Consider the following 16,116-nt stretch of genomic DNA (forward strand, 5'->3'; position numbering starts at 1 on the left):
CGCCTCGGCCTCCCAAAGTGCTAGGATTACAGGCGTGAGCCACCGCGCCTTGCCCGTCTTTGTATTTTTAAATAGAGACGGAGTTTCACCATTTTGGCCAAGCTGTTCTCGAACTCCTGTCCTCAGGTGATCCTCCCACCTCGGCCTCCCAAAGTGCTTAGCCTCCCAAAGTGGTGATTACAGGCGTGAGCCACCACGTCCGGCCGGGCTCACGTTTTGATAAGTTGCCTCCTGCCCTGGGGGATACCGTCCAAGGAGCCTCAGCCTTCTGAGGTGCGAGGGGAAATTCAGGAAGCTAACGTGGACCCCGGACATTGTCGAAGTCGATCCTGAGCGCGAGGCACCAGCCTGAGCCCAGTCTGCAGACGAGAAAACTGAGGCTCCAGGCGGTGAACACCCTGCCCCTGTGGTCACCCAGCACAGGTTCGGAGACTCCGATTGTCACTTCTGTTTATTGAGTTACAAGTTGAGATGTGCAGGATCGGTGGCGCCAGCCCCCCCATCCCTCCCCCCTTGGGCAAAAATAGCTCCCAGCGCCGAGGAATGGTGGGTAGGGAGGGTCTCGGGTAACGGGATGGGACCCCGAGGGTCCCTGTGGGGCTCGTGGGTCCCAGGATCAAGCACGGCTGACACGGAAGACAGAGAGCGGGGTGGGGGGCCTGCCTTGGCCGTGGTGTTGGGTGGGGGGAAGGTGAGGGAGAGCTTCTGTACAAGGCCATCTTCCGCGAGGGTCCCGGCTGCGGCCCCGAAACGCCGATGGGCCCCGCGGGACGGAAGCAGAGAGCGGACTGTCCGCTGGGCTCCCTCGGATGCCACGCCCCGCCCAGGCAGCCTGGGGGCGTCTCCCTGACCTGGCCCCGCCCACCGGAGCGAACGGCCCGCCCAGGTGGTCTGCGCTGCAGACCCGGCGCAGGCTACGGCCTCCTCCTGCTGCGGCTGTGCTCACCAAGCGATGCCCCGCCGGCCCAGCGGCTACTTCTTGTCTTCTGGAGGCGCCGGCAGTGGCTCGGGCAGAGCCTTGGGCGAGGGCTCGGGCTCCCACAGCAGGAATTCGTGGAGCAGCGTGTTGACCGTCTCGGGGCATTCCAGCATCACCATGTGGCTGCCCTCGTCGATGAGCTTCAGGAATGCCAGGAGCAGGATCTGCAGAAGACGCTGGGCTCAAGGTAGGCGGCGGGGGCAGGAGGGTGGAGCGAGAGGCCAGGCTTCCCTGGGACTCCGCCATCCACATATGGCCCACAGCATCCAAAAGTCCCTCCTCCCATCTACCCTGCATCTCTCCACTTCCACTCAAGGGGGAGCTGGAGGATGGCCTGTAGCCCTGCTGGAGCCCAACTAGTATTCAGGCATCCAGCATTTATTAAGTGTCTACAGTATGCTCGGAGAAGGATTTTCTTTTTTTTCTTTTTTTTTTTTTGGCGGGGGGGAGACGGAGTCTTGCTCTGTCACCCAGGCTGGAGTGCAGTGGCGCAATCTCGGCTCACTCCAACCTCCGCCTCCCGGGTTCAAGCGATTCTCCTGCCTCAGCCTCCCAAGTAGCTGTGATTACAGGCACGCGCCACCACACCCGGCTAATTTTTGTATTTTTAGTAGAGACGGGGTTTCGCCATGTTGGTCAGGCTGATCTCCAACTCCTGACCTCAGGTGATCTGCCCGCCTCGGTCTCCCAAAGTGCTGGGATTACAGGCGTGAGCCACTGCGCCTGGCCTGGAGGAGGATTTTGTCAACTTCGACTCTACCAACATTAGGAGCTGGATCATTCTTTGCTGGGGCGGGGGGTGGGGGTGCGGGGCGGGAAAGGGGCGGGTAGCTGGGGTGGGGGCTGCTATCCTGTGCATTTGTAGGGTGTTGAGCAGCATCCCTGGCCTCCACTCACCAGATGCCGGTAGTACCCCCTCCCCCTCAGTCGTGACACCTAAAAATGTCTCCATGCATTTCCACGTGTTCCTTGGGGGCAGAATCCTCCTTAGTTAAGAACCACCAGTCTAGAGCTATACTTTAATGGTTTTTGGTTTTTGTTTTTTTGTTTAGAAACGGGGTCTTGCTCTGTCGCCCAGGCTGGAGTGCAGTGGTGCGAGCATGGCTCACCACAGCCTTGAACTCCTGGGTTCAAGCGATCCGCCCCACTCAGCCTCCCAAGTTGCAACGATTATCGGCGTGAACCACCTCGCCGGGCTAGTATCCAGGGCTATTGTAAGTGCTAAGTATCCCCAGACCCTTTCTAATCTGAACTCGCTAAATAGAGTTTCTTTTTTTTTTCTTTTTCTTTTTTTTTTTTTTTTTTTGAGATGGAGTCTTGCTCTGTCGCCCAGGCTGGAGTGCAGTGGCACGATCTCGGCTCACTGCAAGCTCCACCTCCCGGGTTCACGCCATTCTCCTGCCTCAGCCTCCCGCGTAGCTGGGACTACAGGCGCCCGCCACCACGCCCGGCTAATTTTTTGTATTTTTTTTTTTTAGTAGAGACGGGGTTTCAACATGTTAGCCAGGATGGTCTCGATCTCCTGACCTTGTGATCCGCCCGCCTCGGCCTCCCAAAGTGCTGGGATTACAGGCTTGAGCCACCGCGCCCGGCTCTTTTTCTTTTTTCTTTTTTTGAGACGGAGTCTCGCTGTCGCCCAGGCTGGAGTGCAGTGGCGCGATGTCGGCTCACTACAGGCTCCGCCCCCCGGGGTTCACGCCATTCTCCTGCCTCAGCCTCCCAAGTAGCTGGGACTACAGGTGCCTGCCACCACGCCCGGCTAACGTTTTGTATTTTTAGTACAGACGGGGTTTCACTGTGTTAGCCTGGATGGTCTCGATCTCCTGACCTCGTGATCCGCCCGCTTCGGCCTCCCAAAGTGCTGGGATTACAGGCGTAAGCCACTGCGCCCGGCCTAGAGTTTGTAATCTAAAGATCCCCTGGTGCCCGTCTCCTATAATTATATAGGTCACCGGTCTCTTATACAAATCCTCCACTGTGAGGAGAGCCTTCTTACAGCGGCGGGGGACACTGCATAATTGCTAACACCTGTCCAGGGCAGCCCTGCTTTCTAGATTCTACTTTTGATGCTAGACCTAATGCTCCTGTTTGCCTGGGGTCAGAACAAGATACAGCATCTAGAGACCACGCCCACCCAGCAGCCACGCCCCCTCGGGAAGAAAGCACGCCCACCAAGCGCTACCACGCCCCCCGCAGAGGCCACGCCCCTCCCGGGCTGTACCCTGGGGATTTGTAGCTGTGGCGCCCCAGGTGCCCGCCTCTACCTCAGCCATGCGCTGGTCTTCCTCCACGGGCACAAACTTATCGTGCATGCCGTGGACAAGCAGGACAGGCACGGTGAGCTCGGCGTGGTAGACCTCGTCGCCCTCGGGCCAGTACTGGCCGCTCATCATGGCCCGGAGTACGAAGGATGACACGTTGAAAGCGTTGCCCTCCTTTAACAGCTGCTTCTCCTTGGCTCCTTGGCGGGCGAAGCCGGCCCTGGTGGTGGTGGAGGCGCTGCTAGAACCCCTTATGCCAGCCCGGCTGCCGCGGGGTGCCCCCGATGCCAGCCCTAGTCCCAGCGGTACGGTTCCCCCTCCCATCCAACTCGAGCAGATGCCTGGGTTCGCCAGGGCCAGGATCACGGTCTTTGGGGTGGGGGCACTCACTTGAGGAAGCTCCAGGCCAGGCAGGGCGACAAGCAGTGCAGGACGCAGGTGGGCATATTGAAGATTGAGCAGAAGCTGGGCTCCAGCGCCGTAGGGCCCCCGCCATTGATCATGATCACCTTGTGCACTAGGTCTGGGTACTCATGTGCCAGGAATGTGCAGAAAGAGACACTGCCCGGAACGGGTGGGGTGATGGGAGGATTGAAGGGAGGCGATCAGCAGGATACAAACAGTGACCATTTTGTTTTGTTTTGTTTTTGTTTTTGTTTGAGACAGAGTTTTACTCTGTCGCCCAGGCTGGAGTGCAGTGGCTCGATCTTAGCTCACTGCAACCTCTGCCTCCCAGGTTCAAGCGATTCTCCTGCCTCAGTCTCCCGAATAGCTGGGATTGCAGGGGCACACCACCACACCCAGGTAATTTTTGTATTTTTAGTAGAGATGGGGTTTCACCATGTTGGTGGGGCTGGTCTCGAATTCCTGACCTCAAGTGATTCATCCGCCTTGGCCTCCCAAAGTGCTGGGATTACAGGCATGAGCCACTGCGTCCGGCCTGATTTGTTTTTGTTTTTGAGACACAGTCTCACTCTGTCGCCCAGGTTGGAGTACAGTGATGCAATCTCAGCTCACTGCAACCTCTGCCTCCTGGGTTCAACTGATTCTCCTGCCTCAGCCTCCCGAGTAGCTGCGAGTACAGGCATGCACCACCACACCTGGCTAATTTTTGTATTTTTTTAGTAGACACAGGGGTTCAGCATGTTGCTCAGGCTGGTCGAGAACTCCTGACCTCAAGTGATCCACCCACCTTGCCTTCCCAAAGTGTTGGGATTACAGGCATGAGCCACTGGGACTGGCCTGTTTTGTTTTTGAGACAAGGTTTTGCTGTCGCCTAGGCTGGAGTGGTGCAGTGGCGTAATTATAGCTCCCTGTAGCCTTGACTTCCTGGGCTCAAGAGATCCTCCCACCTCAGCCTTCTGAATAGCTGGGACTACAGGCATGTGCCACCATGCTCAGCTAATTAAAAAAAAATTTTTTTTATAAAGACAGGGTCTCGTTATGTTGCCCAGGCTGGTCTTGAACTCCTGGGCTCAAGTGATCCTCTGGCCTTAGCCTCCCAAAATGCTGGGATTACAGGCGTGAGCTGTGACACCTGGCCTGGTGAGGGGGTTCATGTCCTCCCCTTACCCAGAAGGCAGGTCCTTGGAAGCCAAGATTCTTCCCCTGGGGTCCATGGATACCTGAAGGGGTGAGGGATGGGTGCGGCCTCTCAAATACTGTGAAAGTGTGAGATTGAGTGTTGAGGATGGAACTTATTTTGAAGAGAGAATCTGGATCCAGAAGTTTCACCAGACTTTTAATTTTTAAAAATTTTTGTAGAGATGGGGGTCTCACTATGTTGCCCAGGCTGGTCTTGAACTCCTGGGCTCAAGTGATCCTTCCAAAGTGCTGAGATTATAGATATGAGCCACTGTGCCCGGCCCTCATCAGATTCTTCAAGCCACCATGACCCAAAAGCAGTAAGAATTACTCATCAGCAAGTGTTAGGCAAACAATCTGATTAAACAAATGCTTCCAGCTGCCCTGGGTAGGTCACTGTTTCCTACTGTCCCTTCCCTTTCAGGATGTTCTGCCACCTGCCTCTGGGCATGACATATCTGTCTTCCTTATACAAGATGGAAGGGTACCACCTGAGGAGCCCCCAAAGCTCAGCTCCTCATTCCTACAAAAGCAGGGGTCAGCAAACTATGTACGGCCTGTGGGCTAGTGATTTGCTTTTGTAAATACAGTTTACACTTTTGGAGATTTGAAAAATTTTTCCTAAATAAGGTTTTTTTGTTGTTGTTTTTGAGATGGAGTCCTGCTCTGTCGCCCAGGCTGGAGCACAGTGGCACGATCTCAGCTCACTGCAACCTCCGCCTCCCAAGTTCAAACGATTCTCCTGCCTCAGCCTCCCGAGTAGCTGGGATTACAGGCACCCGCCACTATGCCCGGCTAATTTTTGTATTTTTAGTAGAGATGGGGTTTCACCGTGTTAGTCAGGCTGGTCTCGAACTCCCAACCTCAGGTGATCTGCCCACCTCGGCCTCCCAAAGTGCTAGGATTAGAGGCGTGAGCCACCGTGCTTGGCCAAAAAATGTTTCCTAAATAAAGTTTTATCAGAAGTTCCAACAGTGACTGTATGGCCTGCAAACCTAAAATATTCGCTATCTGACCCTTTAAGGAAATGTCTGCCAGCCCCTGCTGTAATGAGGAAAGGATACAGACAGGAGTCAGGCAGACCTGATTGTGTCAGGGACTTCCTGTATGCCTTTGGGCGGGTTGTTTCACCTCTCTGAGCTTCAGCCTCCACATTCTTGAAGTTGTAAATGTGCTGACCTCATAGCACTGTTATGGGGTCATGGGAACTATTGTAGGTGGGTGTTGTTTTTTTTTTTTTTTTTTTTTTTTTTTTTTTTCTCAAGACAGAGTCTTGCCCTGTCACTCAGGCTGGAGTGCAATGGTGCGATCTCGGCTCACTGCAACCTCCACCTCATGGGTTCGAATGATTATCCTTCCTCAGCCTCCCAAGTAGCTGGGATTACAGGTGCCTGCCAGCACACCCAGCTAATTTTTGTATATTTAGTAGAGACGGGGTTTCACCATTTTGGCCAGGCTGGTCTTGAACTCCTGACCTTGTGATCCCCCTGCCTCGGCCTCCCAAAGTGCTGGGATTACAGGTGTGAGCCACTGTGCCCAGCAGGTGGGTGCTCATTTAATTAGAGGAATCATTTCTCATAAACATCAACTTTTGAGTATGTTATATAAAGAAATATAAACAAATAAGAGCTGTTACCTCTCAGTCTAGATTCCTTTCTTTTAGATACTTATGTAACTTCTTTGTTTTCTTTTCTTTTTTTTTACTTTTTAATTTTTTGTAGAGATGAGATCTTGCTTATGTTGCCCAGGTTGGTCTTGAACTCCTCAGCTATAGCAGTCCTCCCTCCTCAGCCTCCCAAAGTGTTGGGATTATAGGTGTAAGCCACCACACCTGGCCACTTATTTATTTTTCTTTTTTTTCTTTTTTTTCTTTTTTTTTTTTTTTTTTTTGAGACGGAGTCTCGCTCTGTCACCCAGGCTGGAGTGCAGTGGCACAATCTTGGCTCACTGCAAGCTCCACCTCCTGGGTTCACGCCATTCTCCTGCCTCAGCCTCCTGAGTAGCTGGGATTACAGGCGCCTGCTGCCATGCCTGGCTAATTTTTTTTTTGTATTTCTTAATAGAGATTTTTAATCTCTTTTTAATCTTTTAATAGCTAATTTTTTGTCTTTTAAGTACAGACAGGGTTTCACTGTGTTAGCCAGGATGGTCTTGATCTCCTGACCTCGTGATCTGCCTGCCTTGGCCTCCCAAATTGCTGAGATTACAGGTGTGAGCCACCATGCCCAGCCTCTTTTTCTTGTCTAATTGCATAGGCTAGAATCTCTAAAACAGTGGTGCTCAACTTGCCTGGCTGTTCCAATCTTGCCTTTCTTCCTGGATAAAGGAGAGAATGAGGACACTTGGTAGTGGTAAAGCCCTGGGGACCAAGCCTTCCATGGAAGGGTTCTTGGTAAGTTTTAGGTTGTATTACCTGCCCTTTAAGCAGGAGTGAATTACAGTAACCCATGCCTTTGTAAATGCCTTGAATTTACAGGATTCCAATGAGCCCTTCCTGAATGCACAGTGTTCTCCAGGGCAGTTGATTTTTGAACTTAGTCTAAGGCAGTGGTTCTCAGCCAGGGGTAATTCTGCCCACCAGGGCATGTTTGGCAACTACTGAAGACATTTTTGACTGTCATGATCAACACTAGATTGTGTAGTTGCATCAAGTGGGCAGAAGCAAAGGATTCTGCTAAACATCCTACAGCCCCTCACAGAAAAAAAAATAACTGGGCCAAAAACGTTAGTGCTGGGATTGAACAACACTGCTTTTTTTTTTTTTTTTGGCAGAGTCTCACTCTGTTGCTCGGCTTACTGCAACCTCTGCCTCCCAGGTTCAAGTGATTCTCCTGCCTCACACTCCCGAGTAGCTGGGATTACAGGCACATGCCATCATGCCTGGCTAATTTTTTGTACTTTTAGTAGAGACAGGGTTTCACCATGTTGGCCAAGTTGGTGTTGAACTCCTGACCTCAAGTGATCTGCCTGCTTTGGCTTCCTAAAGTGCTAGGATTACAGGCATGAGACACTGCACCTGGCCTGACAAACACTGCTTTAGAACAATGTGAAATAATATCAGTGATGACGGAAATCCCTGTCTGATTACATATGTTAATGGGAGTTTTCAGCCTGCTATAGTGGCTCATGCCTGTTACCCCACCACAGCCGGAGGCTGAGGAGGGAGGATGGCTTGAGCCCAGGAGTTCAAGACCAGCCTGGGCAACATAATGAGACCCCTCATCTCTATATAATTTTTTTTAAACTTGAGAATTGGCCTGGTGCGTTGGCTCACGCCTGTAATCCCAGCACTTTGGGAGGCCAAGGAGGGCGAATCACGAGGTCGGGAGATCAAGACCATCCTGGCTAACACGGTGAAACCCTGTCTGTACTTAAAAGACAAAAAATTAGCTGGGTGTAGTGGCGGGTGCCTGTAGTCCCAGCTACTCGGGAGGCTGAGGCAGGAGAATGGCATGAACCCGGGAGGTGGAGCTTGCAGTGAGCCGGGATCACGCCACTGCACTCCAGCCTGGGGGACAGAGCGAGACTCCGTCTCAAAAAAAAAAGAAGAAAAAAGAAAAAAAAAATTAAGGCTGAGCACAATGACTCACACCTGTAGACCCAGCACTTTGGGAGGCTGAGGTGTGAGGATCACTTGAGCCCAGGAGTTAAAGAACATCTTGGGCGACATAGTGAAATGCCATCTCTATTTAAAAGAAAAAAAAAAAGTTTAAAAAATGTAAAAATTAAATTGAAAAATGGGATTTTTTTCAAGGAAAAAAATTAGGATTTTTGTTTGCTTTGTTTTGTTTTAAGAGATAAGGTTTTGCCATGTTGTCCAAGCTCATCTCCAATGATCCATCCACAAAGTGCTGGGATTACAAGTGTGCACCACTATACCTGGTGGCCCTTTTTTTTTTTTTTTTTTTTTGTGATGGAGTCTCTTTCTGTTGCTCAGGCTGGAGTGCAGTGGCGCAATATGATCTTGGCTCACTGCAAGCTCCGTCTCGTGTGTTCACGCCATTCTCCTGCCTCAGCCTCCCCAGTAGCTGGGACTATAGGTGCCTACCACCACACCTGGCTAATTTTTTGTATTTTTAGTAGAGACAGGGTTTCACCGTGTTAGCCAGGATGGTCTCGATCTTCTGACCTCGTGATCCGCCCGCCTCTGCCTCCCAAAGTGCTGGGGTTACAGACGTGAGCCACCGCGCCCGGACTTTTTTTTTTTTTCTTTTTTGAAGAGAGACAGGGTCTTGCCATGTTGCCCAGGCTGGAGTGCAGTGGTGTGATCACAGTTCACTGCAGCCTGGACCTCTCAGACTCAAGCAATCTCCCGCCTCAGCCCTTAAGCAGGTGGAACTATATGCGTGCACCTCCTCACCTAGCTAATTTTTGTATTTTTTGTAGAGCTAGGGGGTCTCCCTATGTTGCCCAGGCTGGTCTCGAACTCCTTGCCTCAAGATATCCTCCCGCCTTGGCCCCCGAAAGCACTGGGATTATAGGTGTCAGCGGCATCTTGGAGTCTCCCTCTGTCGCCCAGGCTGGAGTGCAGTGGCACAATCTCGGCTCACTGCAACCTCCACCTCCTCGGTTCAAGTGATTCTCCTGCCTCAGCCTCCCGAGTAGCTGGGACTACAGGCGCATGCCACCACGTCTGGCTAATTTTTGTATTTTTGGTAGAGACGGGGTTTCACCACCTTGGCCAGACTGTTCCTGAACTCCCAACCTCAGGTGATCCGCCTGCCTCGGCCTCCCAAAGTGCTGGGATTACAGGCGTGAGCCACGGGGCTCAGCCAAAAACTCAGTATTTTGTGACTGTCAGTTCCTGCTGATCCCATCCCTCACCCCCACCCCACATGCCAGGGTTCACTTACCCGTAGGAATGGCCAATGAGCACGTTTCGCTTCTTGGCATAGCGCTTGAAGATTGCTCGCATGTCCTCAGCCAGCGCATAGAAGGTGTAGGCTGCGGCCACCTGGGGCGCAGAGCTGGCCCCGTGGCCGGCCAGGTCAGGAGCCACCACCTCATAGCCTAGGCGCACAAAGAAGTCCAGCTGCTCCTTCCAGATGGCCAGGGAACCGCCGACACCATGGATGAAAAAGAGCACCACGTCGGCCTGGGCGCCTTTGCAGCTAGTGATGCGCTTCTCACAGTCAATATGGATGGTCCTCTTGGGGCGCCTGGCTCGCCGCCGCCGCCCACCACTGCCACTGCCGCTGCCGCTGCCTGCGCTGGCGGGGGCCGAGCGGCCATCGCTGCCCGCCGGATCTGCCAGCTCCACCTCCAGGGCGGCCGGCGGCTCCCCAGAGCCATTCTGCCCGTGCAGGAGGTCGGCTCGAGGGGCTCGGCCCAGGTTTTCCACCAGCAACCGCCCATTGCGGTACACGGTGATCCGGCGCTGACAGCGGACCAAGCCGGAGAGGTCCCCCTGGGCTGCATCCGAGGATGCGGATGATGGTGGAGGTGGGGCAGCGGCCGGGGCGGGTCCTGCATGCTTCACCCGCAGCACGCGGCCGGGCTTGACCTCTACAAAGGTGTAGCCATCGCTGGACTCGACGCTCTCCAGTGGCCCCACGGCGTTGGGGGGCGTGCCCAGCAGGCAACAGAAGATACCTTCGGTCACCCCGGTCAGCATGGTGTGTCCTGTGAGTGGGGACAGCAGCCAGTTCAGGTGCTGTCTCAATGAAAAACCTCCACCGAGCAGCAGGCACTCCCTGAGCCTTGGGAGAACCGTTTTAGACTCCCGTTTGGGGAGCGCCAGATCAAGTGAGCCACAGCACTGAGATTTGTGTGTGTGTGTGTGTGTGTGTGTGTTTTTGAGACAGCCTCGCTTTGTCATCCAGGCTGGAGTGCAGTGGCAGGATTTCGGCTTACTGCAACCTCCCCCTTCTGGGTTCAAACGATTCTCCCCCCTCAGCCTCCTGAGTAGCTGGGATTACAGGCAGGCGCCATTATGTCTAGCTAATTTTTGTATTTTTTGTAGAGATGGGGTTTCACCATGTTGGCCAGGCTGGTCTTGAACTCCTGACCTCAAATTTTCCTCCTGCTTCAGCCTCCCAAAGTGCTGGGATTACAGGTGTGAGCCACTGTGCACTGACATGTTTTGTCTGGGCAGTGCCTTTGTGGTAGTCACCCTCCTGGGCCACCCTAGTCTATCCTCAGAGAGAAAGACTTGGCTATGGCTTACCCCACAGGGTGTCCACAGGGAAGGTCGTGGGGTCTTGTGGGGGGACGTTCCTGGAGAAGGGGACATTGTGGCAAATGTGGACCAGCCGGAAGACACCCCCTCCCCCCAGCTGGAGTTTATACCATTTATGGCCTCCTAACTCATTCATTCAGGTATATACTAACTCATTCATTCAAGTATACACTAACTCATTCATTCAGGCATACACTAACTCACTAACTCATCCAGGTATGCACTCACTAACTCACATATCCCCAGGGCCTCCTAAGGCATCTAAAATGTGCAAACCTTTGGTGAACCCCCAGTGAGGCTCCTGGCTCTGAATTTGACTCCTGAAAGGTGAGGCCCTAGGAGAGGGGGATGGGGACTGAGCCACAGAAAGCCTTGCTCAGCTCCCCTAGACCGGGGTGAGCCGGGGTCTGTTTCATAGAGGGCCAAGCTGAGGCCCAGACACTCTGAGAGGAAGCTAGACTCTGAACTTCCTCCTTGGCACCCTGGATTCTGGGGATCTGCTATACAAGTCCCCGGAGGTGGAGAAGAGGATGGGAGAGGCAAAGCCCTGGCTGGGGGCCTCCAAGCCTCCATCCCACTCCTTGGGCCACCCCCGCCCCCGTGTCCATGGCAACCACAGGCGGTTACATAACCTAAGGGGGGATACCCGAGCAGTGCACCCCCATTGTCTAGGTGTCTAGGGCCTGGAGATGGGGCCAATTGCCTGCCTGCCCCCTACCCCAGTTTGGGCGCCGCTAAGGTAACGCACGCCTGAGACTGAGCCCGCAGTGGCCCCAGACATACTGGAGGGGAAGCAGGCCATGCCCCCCACCTCGAGTGGGGCCCTAATCCCGGATTGCGGAGGGCAACGCACAGGCGCCACCCCAGCCCCGCTTCCCCGCCCCCGGCCCCCGCCTTCCAGGTGTTCGTCATCCCTGCAACGGGGTCGAGCCCACTGGGGCTCCGTGGCTTCCTAGGAGCCCAAACGCGGGGTTGGTGGACACCACTCCTCCGAAGTGGAGGCCCCGGGGCTTCGATATCTCCTTTTGGGGCCCGCTCCCCACTCACCTCATCGAGGGCCGCGGGGCCCGGGTCGGGGCGGAGGGGTCCCAGGCGGAGAGGCCAGCGTCCGCCTGCTGGCGCCGTTTACATGGTGGCGCGGGGTCAGGCCGGGTGCGTCTACGCAGGCGGGCACCTGCCCCTGGCGGTCAGCGCAGGGGCATCCCGCGGCCGCCGAAACAGCCGGCCCTTTAAGTTCCTCCCCCGAGTAGGCGGAGCCACGTGCCGACGGGCGGGCACTTCGGCCTATCGCAGCTGCGGACTGACCTGGCCTAGTTAGAAGCCCAATCAGAGGCGGCAGTTCTGTAGTGGAGGCGGGCTCTGGGAGCAACAGCCCCGCCCCTTTTGGGGGTTCACCGAGGTTGGGGGAAGGATAGGGCCTGGCTCAAGGCGGAGAAAGCGGTTGCAGTCTAGGGTCTGCGGGACGCCTGGGAGTGTGCGGCCGGGGCCCTCTCTCTGCAAATGGGTCTCCCAAGCCTCTGCCCCCCAGCCCCTGCCTCCCAATTGCCCTGTTCCTCTCCAAACGAGGCCCCCATACTCTTCTCTCTGTATTGACCTTTCCGTTCTAGAAGCAGAGACTCCAAGATCTTTTTCCAATCTCCGGTGGGGAAACTGAGGCTCATAAAGGGCACAAGAGCATAAATCAAGCAAGCAGCAAACCTGGGACTTGAACCCAAGGCTGTGTGATTCCAAGCCCTGGGAACCATTATTTGCTAACCTCCCCCACCCCCACCCCTGCCCCCCCCCTTTTTTTTTGGTAGGGACGAGGCCTCGATATGTTGCCCAGACTGGTCTCGAACTCTGGGCATCAAGCAATCCTCTCGCCTACGGCCTCCCAAAGGGCTGAGATCACTGGCGTGAGCCATCGTGACAGGCTTCTCTAAAGCTTTCAAGGAAAGTCTTGGAGCTGTGGGTAATTAGGGAGTTTGAATTTCATAATCAGCTGATTTAACCTATGGCTGCCATGGTTCTGAGGAGGGCTGATAGCAAGAGGCAGGCATCCCAGCTCTGTGGTACCGGCGGGGCCATGGTAGGCCCTCAGGAGAGCTCAGGTCTCAAATCCAGCCTCTGCCCTTTGCTGATGTGTGACCTTGGGCAAGTTACTTCACTTTCCTGAGCCTCCGTTTATTTCTCTATGAAATTAATCCTCTCATAAGTTTGCTACGCAGGTAAAGCACTCATCATAGTGTCATGCATATAACAAATGCTCCATATATTATGGGCATTATTATAGTGGTGATGTTTTGCTAAACGATGCTACAGGTAGGATGGGCTTCGGAGGACGAGGGGTTAAATGCTCCTTGCTGCTTGGCCACTCCCATCCCCTGGAATTTGCTGCCAGAGCTGGATTCCGTCCAGACACCTACTCTTGCCCACTAAGGGCACTTCTGGGAGACTATCCAGTTTATTCATTTAGCAAACACCTCTCTGTATGAACCCCAAGCTGGCACTTGTAGGGATACAGCCCCAGGCCCCTGGCCCTTGAGGAGCCCTTGAACTTGGGGGCTCCTTGACTCCTTTTTTTTTTTGAGAAAGGCTCTCACTCCGTTGCCCAGGCTGGAGTGCATTGGCGCTGTCCTTGCTCACTACAGCCCGGATCTCCTGGGTTCAGGGAATCCTCCCACCTCACCTTCGAGTACTTGAGACTATAGGTGTTTGCTACCATGTCCCCAGGCTGGTCTCAAACTCCTGGCCCCAAGGGATCCTCCCTCCTCAGCCTCCCAAAATGCTGGAATTACAGGCATGAGCCACACCTCACTCAGCCCTTGGAGGCGAGGAAAGGATTTTTAAAGGGCGGATAGGGGAACACCAGGCAGAGAGGAGGGTGTGGCTGAAATGTAAGATGGTGTGTGTAGAGGGTGTTGCATGCCTGATGGAAGGGCTGAGCAGGTTTTACCTGGGGAAATGGGGAGCCAAGGATAGTGTGTGAGTAGGGGAGGGGTTCAGATCTGAGTATCAGAAAATTTTTCTTCCTTTTTTTTTTTGGTTCTAACAACAGAGGAAAATTCTTCTAGGGCCCGAAATGGGGGCAAGATTGCCAAAGACAAACTTGCAATCCATGAGTTTACAGATTGAGAAAGCCCAGAGAGGCGCAGGGACCACCCCAAGGACACCCAGCGAGCTTGAACTCAGGCCTCCTCGGCTTCCTGCCAAGAGGCGGAGACTTGGCTGCAGCCAGGACAAGCTGCCAGCCAGGACAAGCTGCCAGCCAGGACAAGCTGCCAGCCAGCTGTGTGCCATCTGCCCAGCTCCCGCTGTGGGTGGGAAGACCAACCAGCCGCTTCCTGCAGCTGCCACCAGCTGCGCCCGGCCACCGCGGGGCACCCTCTGCCGGTCAACAGCAGAGATAAGTACAGCTAAGCTCCCAGCTGACCGCGGGAGATAATGCCTTGTGCGCACGCGCGTGCTGAGAAGGCGCCATTCGCCGGCTACCTGTTGGTTTGTATGAAGAACAACCCTGTGCCCCGCAGATGTAGACCGGCGCGCCTCTGTTGCGCAGGCGTAGAACTACAACTTCAGGGTTTTCCCCAACGGCCTGTTTTTTGCACGTTAGGAGAAACTACATTTCCCATAATCCTTTGTTCCAGGGCTGAGGCGCCTCTGGGCTCCGGAATCGCCCGCGGCCGTGACTGCGGGACCCACTGCGGACATGGCTGTCTTGACTGGATCCCTGTTGGGCCCCACGAGTAGGTCGGCAGCGTTGCTGGGTGGCAGGTAAGTCCTCAGGGGGACCCTTCCCCAAATCTGGGAATAAGGGCGGCTTCGGAGGCTGGCGCCACTGTTCACTGCCCGCGTGACCTGCCCGTGCCTTGCGCATTTTGCAGCCAGGCTCTGTCTCCAGGAGCCGAGGCTCAGAGAGGTTGAGCGCCGAGGTCACCCAGCGCCCCGTCTGACCTTTCTCGCCGTCCCTCTACCCACGCAGGTGGCTCCAGCCCCGGGCCTGGCTGGGGTTCCCGGACGCCTGGGGCCTCCCCACCCCCCAGCAGGCCCGGGGCAAGGCTCGCGGGAACGAGTATCAGCCGAGCAACATCAAACGCAAGAACAAGCACGGCTGGGTCCGGCGTCTGAGCACGCCCGCCGGCGTCCAGGTCATCCTTCGCCGAATGCTCAAGGGCCGTAAGTCGCTGAGCCATTGAGGATCGCGACGCAGTCGGCGGGACCCCCATGGAAGCATCGCCCTCGCTTCGGACCTTGCCTGGCGCTATTTTTGCAGGGAGCTGGGGAGCAGGAACGCCTCGGACCTGAGTGCTCTCCATATTGTGGGGTTGAAGTCTGTGTGGGAGCTTGCCAAGTCCCTTTTTAGGCTTTTGAATTAGGAAGCATTTCGAACCTGCGCAACAGATCAAAGAACAGTACAACGAACATCCGTGTACCCAGTACACAGCCCTGACTACCGATTACCTACAACCCGTCCCTGCCCCATCCTGAGTTCTTTTGAAGCTGATCTCAGGCATCGGATTATTTCTTCTGTAAATATTTCAGAATGTATCTCTCCAAGATGAGAGCTCATTAAAAGATAATTACAAAGCTTATTACATCCAAAAGAATTATCAATAATTTTGAAATATTATTAAACGTGTAATAAATGTTCAAAGTTCCACTTGCCTTATATGTGTCATAACTCTTTTTTTTTTTTGAGACAGAGTTTCCCTTTTGTTGCCCAGGTTGGAGTGCAATGGGGCGATCTCGGCTCATTAAAACCTCCGCCTTGTGCGTTCAAGCGATTCTCCTGCCTCAGCCTCCCGAGTAGCTGGGATTACAGGCATGTGCCACCATGCCCGGCTAATTTTGTATTTTTAGTAGAGAGGGGTTTCTCCATGTTGGTCAGGTTGGTCTCAAACTCCCGACCTCAGGTGATCCACCTGCCTTGGCCTCTCAAAAAGTGCTGGGATTACAGGCGTGAGCCACTGCGCCTGGCCTAATTTTTGTGTTTTTAGTAGAGACGGGATTTCAGCATGTGGACCAGGCTGGTCTCAAACTCCTGACCTCAGGTAATGATCCACCCGCCTCAGCCTCCCAAAGTGCTGGGATTACAGGCGTGAGCCACCGTGCCTGCCTTTTTTTTTTGAGACGGA

At 54.4% G+C, this 16,116-nt stretch overlaps 2 protein-coding genes across 2 annotated transcripts; one reads left to right on the plus strand and one right to left on the minus strand.

The window, feature by feature from the left end:
• Window positions 1–425: 425 nt before the first annotated feature.
• On the minus strand, window positions 426–12,234 carry ABHD8 (abhydrolase domain containing 8). The gene is made up of 5 exons (XM_032170081.2): window positions 12,050–12,234; window positions 9,678–10,446; window positions 3,631–3,801; window positions 3,244–3,460; window positions 426–1,143 (listed from the first exon to the last, which is right to left on the minus strand). The coding sequence occupies exons 2-5, from the start codon at window positions 10,436–10,438 to the stop codon at window positions 973–975; spliced, it is 1,320 nt and encodes a 439-aa protein (XP_032025972.1). The 5' UTR covers window positions 10,439–10,446; window positions 12,050–12,234; the 3' UTR covers window positions 426–972.
• Window positions 12,235–14,484: 2,250 nt separating this feature from the next.
• Window positions 14,485–15,646, plus strand: MRPL34 (mitochondrial ribosomal protein L34). Its single transcript, XM_032170082.2, has 2 exons — window positions 14,485–14,755; window positions 14,964–15,646. The coding sequence occupies exons 1-2, from the start codon at window positions 14,691–14,693 to the stop codon at window positions 15,175–15,177; spliced, it is 279 nt and encodes a 92-aa protein (XP_032025973.1). The 5' UTR covers window positions 14,485–14,690; the 3' UTR covers window positions 15,178–15,646.
• The last annotated feature ends 470 nt before the right edge of the window (window positions 15,647–16,116 follow it).

The sequence above is a fragment of the Hylobates moloch genome, unplaced genomic scaffold (assembly GCF_009828535.3).
Source record: "Hylobates moloch isolate HMO894 unplaced genomic scaffold, HMol_V3 SCAFFOLD_12, whole genome shotgun sequence".
Lineage (NCBI taxonomy): Eukaryota > Metazoa > Chordata > Mammalia > Primates > Hylobatidae > Hylobates > Hylobates moloch.

Bases quoted from the DNA above. Each gene is read 5' to 3' on its own strand.
- ABHD8 (XM_032170081.2), bottom strand. From the start codon at position 10,438: ATGCTGACCGGGGTGACCGAAGGTATCTTCTGTTGCCTGCTGGGCACG. The intron at 3,461-3,630 runs GTGAGTGCCCCC...CACCACCACCAG, and splicing joins CTGGCCTGGAGCTTCCTCAA to GGCCGGCTTCGCCCGCCAAG. The intron at 1,144-3,243 runs GTAGAGGCGGGC...CGTCTTCTGCAG, and splicing joins AAGACCAGCGCATGGCTGAG to ATCCTGCTCCTGGCATTCCT.
- MRPL34 (XM_032170082.2), top strand. From the start codon at position 14,691: ATGGCTGTCTTGACTGGATCCCTGTTGGGCCCCACGAGTAGGTCGGCA. The intron at 14,756-14,963 runs GTAAGTCCTCAG...CTACCCACGCAG, and splicing joins GCAGCGTTGCTGGGTGGCAG to GTGGCTCCAGCCCCGGGCCT.